Below are 6,543 nucleotides of genomic sequence, written 5' to 3' on the forward strand. Positions count from 1 at the left end.
TCTCTCTGTCAAATAAATAAATAATAAATAAATAAATAAATAAATAAATAAATAAAATCTTTTAAAAACAGAGATAAGTAATGTGCCTGTTAGAGAATTTAAAGTAGTTCAGTAATTCTGGAATTTAGAAAGGGTGGAAGATATCAGTGAGACCTTTGACAAAGAGATAAAAAAATTACTTATAAAAGATTAAGAACTCAATAAATGAAATTAAAAATAAAATGAATGGAATAGATAGTAAACTGCAGGAGGCAGAGGAACATATCAGTGGCCTGAGGAATAGAGTAATAGAAAGCAATCAAGCTTAACAGGTGAGAGACAAACAAATATTACATAATGAGAATAGATTTAGAGAAATCATTGACACCATTAAGCACAATAATATTCACATTTTATAGATCCAAGAAGGAATATACAGGAAGTGGGAGAGAGAAAATGTATTTGAAAAAAGAATAGCTGAAAACGTCCGGTATTTGAGGAAGGAAACAGAGAACCAGAATCAGGAGATGTAGAGTTTCCTCCAATAACCCAACCCAAGGATGTCCATACTAAGACACATAGTAATTAAAATGTTAAAATAAAGTGAAAAAGAATTTTAAAGTTTGCAATACAAAAGAATGGAGTTGAATACAAATGAAACCCCTTATGGCTATTAGCTGATTTTTTGAGGATAAATTTCGCAGGCCAGAAGAAAGTGGCATTATATAGGCAAAGTGCTGAAAGAGAAAAATATATGGCCAAGGATATCCTATCCATCAAGGCTATCATTCAGAATGGAAAGAGAGATAGTTTCAAGACAAACAGAAGTTAAGAGAATTCATGACCACTAAACCACTCATATAAGAAATGTTAAGGGGAGCCTTGTGAGTGTAAAGCAAAGATCATAACTAAGAGTAAGTGTTGTTCCAACCAGTACCCTTATATTATGAGTCCTCCTTGCTATCTCCAAAGCTGTAAAAGATGCAGTGGACCAAAGTCTGAGATCCTGCTTCTGGTGGCTGGCATTCTTATTGTCTTTGTCTTCCTCCATGCAGTAGAAATTTTCACTTGAGATTGGTAGTCAGATCTTCCTCTTGACATAAACCACTAAGTTACTGGAAATTTGTTATAGCAGCAACAGGAAACAGATACTATAACAATAATAATACTGATAGTAATTAACATTTATTGAATGATTGTTATGAGCCAAAAACCATTTAAGATTAAATGAAGAATGGGGTGTCTGAGTGGTTCAATTGGTTAAGCATCTGCCTTTGTCTCAGGTAATGATCTCAGGGTCCTGGGACCAAGCCTTTAGCAGAGTTCCTGCAGGGAGTCTGCTGCTCCCTCTTCCTCTGCCGCTCTCCCAGGTCATGCTCTCTTCTCTTCTCTCTCTCTCTCTCTCTCTCTCTCTCAAATAAACAAAATCTTTGAAAAAAAAGATTAAATGAGGAATAATAAATAATGATGACATTGATAAAAATCATAATACTTAATTTTCATTGAGTCCTTGATATATGCCAATCATTATTCTAAGATTTACACGTGGTTTATTTCACATGGGTGGTTCAGTGGATGAGCATCTGCCTTCAGCTTCTTATCATAAGCCAGTGAGATTGTTGTTGTTGTCACCATTTTGTACACAAGGAAAATGAATCAAAATTTCAAAATTTGCTCGATTACCAACTATTATGATACATAGATGAAATTAGATCCAAAATAGTCTTACTGTAGAACTTATATTTTTAACCTAAGTATTTTTTAATTTTTAATAAGTTGGGTTTCTCATTTATTACAAGGTGCAAGGTTTGTTTTTTGTTTTTTTGTTTTTTTTGTTTTGTTTGTTGTTTGTTTGTCAGACAGGGAATCTCTTTCTACTCCAGGCAGAAATTGCCCAAGGTGGAGGAAGGGGAGAGAAGAGAAGGAAGGAGTGAAGGTCAGAGCAGGAAGCATGTGGTATCTATACCTAATAGTAACTCATGTGACCTTTTAAATTCTTATCCCAATGGCTAGTGTGGTATCAGTCACACAATGAATACTCCATCAGAAAAAATTATTATTATTAACATCAATGCAGTATATACTACATGATAGTTACTATGCTAAATTCTTGACATGTATCAAATCAATTCACACCTCTTATAATCCTTGTTTTATCTATGAAGGATGGAGCCACAGAGCAATAAAGTGACTTGTCCACATTTACATCTAAAAGCCAAAGCTGGCATTCAAATCCAGACCAGTGGAAACTCAAGTCTGTGCTCAAGGGTCAGCCCGGGTGGCTCAGTGGTTTAACATCCCTTCAGCCCAGGGCATGATCCTGGAGACCCAGGATGGAGTCCCATGTCGGGCTCCCTGCATGGGGCCTGCTTCTCTCTCTGCCTCTCTCTCTCTCTCTGTGTGTGTGTGTCTCTTGTGAATAAATAAATAAGATCTTTTTTAAAAAGTCTGTGCTCAAGAACTCCTGATTGGTTGATGGTTACTCTATCACTTGAATTTAAGCATAGTGAAGGTGGAATGGCAGTGCACACAAATAACCTTGTAATGCTGGATTGGAAATCTGTTGTGGTCATTTTGTTGCTGCTACTGCCATCCTGTATGACCCAAGAGCAATTGTTTAACCATTCTGCTTAGAGGTTAGCCAACTCTGTAATGCAAACAGTTCTTTATGTCCTCCTTGTGCTATGGTTATAGGGAGAACAGGAAAATAATTTAGGAGGATAAATGCCATGATATTGAAAAGAAAAATACTAGATAGATAATTCAAGGAAAGGCTAAACTTATAGGGTTTTATGGCTTTTTAAAAAAGATTTATTTATTTATTTATTTATTTATTTATTTATTTATTTATGAAAGAGAGAGAAAGTGTGCATGTGTGGGGGTGGAGGGGCAGAAGGAGAGGGAGAAAGTGATAATTTTAAGCAGGTTCCACATTTAGTGTGGAGCCTGACATAGGGCTCGATCTCATGATCCTGAGATCATGACCTGAGCCAAACCTAAGTCTGATGTTTAACCAACTGACCCTCAGGCACTCCAGGGTTTTAGTTTATTGTGTAATTTATTTGTATCCAGAGTGATCCTTTCCAAACACATTCTCATTAAGAAACAAGTTTTCCTGCTTAAAGTGGTTCTATTTTAGTGGAAGACACTGTCATGTCTTGAATAATGCAAAATAATAATTTCTGTTATCAGAAAGGAGCTGGTAGACAAATGCAGGGCCTATTTGTATTTTTTTCACTCTCAGCTGCCAAAATTTGTTTTTAACTAATCAAGATGTATTCCTAAATCTCACTGATTTATCAGCTTTTGTGAACAAAACCACAATGCTTATAATATCTCATCAAGTTAATATCAACTTCTGGAAATCAGCCTTGGGGCCCAAGCAAAGATATCCCTCAAAAACACTCTGCAATGATAAGTGTCTTTGGAGGATGCTAATGTGTATTTCAGGAGATAGGAATCCTATATTGGGCCTGCTAAAGACTCACAAGATATCCTTAGGTAAATCTTATCTCTTTTGTTCCTCCCCCTTAATTTACCTATGCAATGGACATAATGAAAACTTCCATTGGGTACCATCTGAACTTCTATAAGGCCAATGGGGCAATCATCAAAGAAACATATTGCTGATTAAGTCACTCACTTAATAAATATTTATTAAGGAACTACTTTGTGTCTGGTACTGCTCTTGGTGTTGGAGCTATAGCAGTGAATAAGTCAGACAAAACTTCTGATCTCATAAATACTATAAAGAAAAATAATATATTAAGAAGATGGTAGGGCACCTGGGTGGTTCAGTGGATGAGCATCTGCCTTCAGCTCAGGTCATGATCCCAGAGTCCTGGGATTGAGTTCTGCAGCAGGCTCTCTGCAGGGAGCCTGCTATTCCCTCTGCCTATGTCTCTCCTCCTCTCTGTGTTTCTCATGAATAAATAAATAAAATATTTTTTAAAAAGAAGATGAAGTATGGTTGGAGAAGGCTTAATGTTTTATATAGGATGGCTGGGGAAAGCCTGTTTGAGGAGAACATATTTAAGCAGACAGATGAATAAAGTGAGGAAGTGATATCTGGGAGAAAATTATGCCATGCAGAGACAATGGTACTTAAAAGACCCTGCAGTGGTGCCATATACAGGATGTTCAACAAACAGCCAAAGAGGACAGAGTGATTGGTATAGAGTGAGTAAGGTCAGGGAAAAGGTAAGATGTCAGGCGAGAGAGGTTTCCAGGTTTCCATGCAGATACCTACAGGTAATGGTAAAGGGTTCAGATTTAATTCTTTTTTTTTAATGTTGATAGTGGCTTTATTCATCACCTCCAGTAATTGTGAACAACCCAAATGTCTTTCAATGTGTGAATTTTAGAATAGTGATACAAGGACTTAATGGACCAACAACTGACAAGAACCGTGAATTTGAGCACATCCAGTAATATTATGCTCAGTAGCATACTGTCTAGAACGTTCAGAAAAAGCAAAAACACAGAACAGAAATCTAATCAGGAATTGCCAGGAGTGGGAGCTGATTTTATAATCCTGAGGAAACTTTTAAGGTGGGGATAACATTTAACTAAACCACACAGATGTCACAGAACTACACTCTAATTATGAATCTCACCTAATGTGAATTGTTAATAAAAGCAGCTTCAAAAAGTCCACAGGGGCCATCTTTCATATTTGCAGATTTTTTTTTCAAATTTGCAAATTTGATAACCCAATGTTTAAGGGAGCTTATAGAGAAACGGACACTCTTGTACAAGAGCATAAACTGGCTCAAACCCCACAGAAGGCCGTTTGGCACAATCTACTAAAATTAAATTGCAGAAACTTACTCAGCCAAAAATAATTCTTACCTGATACTCATCTGTGTGCAGACTTGAGCTTATTTACTACTTTGTATATACTTACAAATGATGTAAACCCAAATACCATATAACGGCACACTAGCCTCTACATCAATGAAGATGGACTTCATGGAAGGACCAGAACACATTGTTATCTGTGTAACAGTATATACAGTATACAAGGTTTTTGGCTTTAAAAAATGGTGAATCATTATACTCATTTGCTGTGTACACTTCAAAAAAACTAGATACACAAGACTAATGGCAATGATTATGGGGGAAGGACTTAGAGTTGGGCCAATGGGGGAGAAATGGAAGTCTGTGGCCTAAAGAGCAGGGCGGTTTCCTGTCCTCATAGTCCAGTATTATCTGGTTCAACGATGACCTGAGAAAAAATGCAGGTGGGTGCTGGGTGACAAGCCAGACACTAAGGGAGCTAAATGCTAGTCCAAAGCCGACAAAAAGAAGGTTCCACTACAGCTGGTACCACCCATTCAGCTCCCACTCCTCTTAGCAGAGGCTAAGATCCCACAAGCTGGCCGAGTCAAACCACACTTCCAGGCAGATAAAAATTTAAAAAGACACAAAAGAAATGGATCAGTTGTTTAATTAGGTTCTTTTGTAAGAAATTTAGAACACCAATTTGTGAGGGTAAACTCCATTTGTGAGAGAAAACACAGAGTGGAGGTAGCCCTGAAGCTGAGGAACAGCTTTGATTTTTGGCAGAATTTGCGAGTCCACAGCTTTCTGATCAACCTTACGCTGCTCTGTAATCTCGTATTTCTCCTTCTCTGTGTCAAAAATCTCTCCTTCCTGGTGTCTGGGTTTACGCAGCTTCTTCTTCTTGAAATAAGCATCAGTGAGATGTTTGGGGATTTTCACACTGCTTATATCAATTTTGGTGGAAGTGGCAATGACAAATTTCTGGTGTGTTCTACGCAGAGGAACTCACTTGGTTGAGGGCCAGAGGTCCAGTCACAAGTACCAAGCCACTGCTCAGTTGCTTCAGGTAAACTACCCTCTTGCCTCTGTGGCGCCCAGTGAGGATGATCAAAATGGTCCCAGGAGTGACGGTAGCTCGCAACTTTTTCACATACTGACTGAAAGGTTTTTTGCCATGGCTCAACAGCTTGCGAGGCACATCTTCAGTAGGATAATAACTAGGCATTTTGTGAAATTTAACCACTCGGGTACCACCATTCTTGTCACCACCAACTGGTTTTGTAACGGTAGCAAGAACCTTCTCCATCTTTTTCTTTTCAATCCTGGATTTAGCTGCCGAATACTTCCTCTTGTACATGGCTTTTATGGAATACATAGCCGATCAGGAATATCTGCCAATTCCTCTGACTAGGACAGGGTTTCGGCTGCAGTGGGGCTTCCCCTTCTTTGGCGTTTTAGCCTTTAGATTACCCTTCTTTGCCTTGCCACCAGCATTAACCTTCTTGGCTTTAGGTTTCTTCTCCTTAGTATCCGGCTTCTCGGCTTTTTCGCCCGTCATCTTGCAAGATGGAAAAATCAGATTTAATTCTGAGGGAGATGGGAACCACTAGAGATTTATCAACAAAGGAGTGATATGATCTATAATTTTAAAAGATCACTCTAGTGGTTATATGGGGAATAGACTTAGGGTAATAAGAGACAGAGATGAATTATGGGTCAATTTCTATAGTCTAGGAAATGATGATTTGGTCTTATGGTGGTAGAAGTGGAATTGGAGAA

At 38.0% G+C, this 6,543-nt stretch overlaps 1 protein-coding gene across 1 annotated transcript; it reads right to left on the reverse strand.

Annotated features, from left to right (window-relative positions):
• Nucleotides 1-5,440: 5,440 nt before the first annotated feature.
• Nucleotides 5,441-6,338, reverse strand: LOC607189 (60S ribosomal protein L6-like). The gene is given in 2 exon segments (XM_038586519.1): nt 5,441-5,769; nt 5,771-6,338. Coding segments are annotated over 2 exon segments (687 nt in total). The 5' UTR covers nt 6,140-6,338; the 3' UTR covers nt 5,441-5,451.
• Nucleotides 6,339-6,543: the final 205 nt, after the last annotated feature.

The sequence above is a fragment of the Canis lupus genome, chromosome X (genome assembly GCF_011100685.1).
Source record: "Canis lupus familiaris isolate Mischka breed German Shepherd chromosome X, alternate assembly UU_Cfam_GSD_1.0, whole genome shotgun sequence".
NCBI classification, from domain to species: Eukaryota; Metazoa; Chordata; class Mammalia; order Carnivora; family Canidae; genus Canis; species Canis lupus.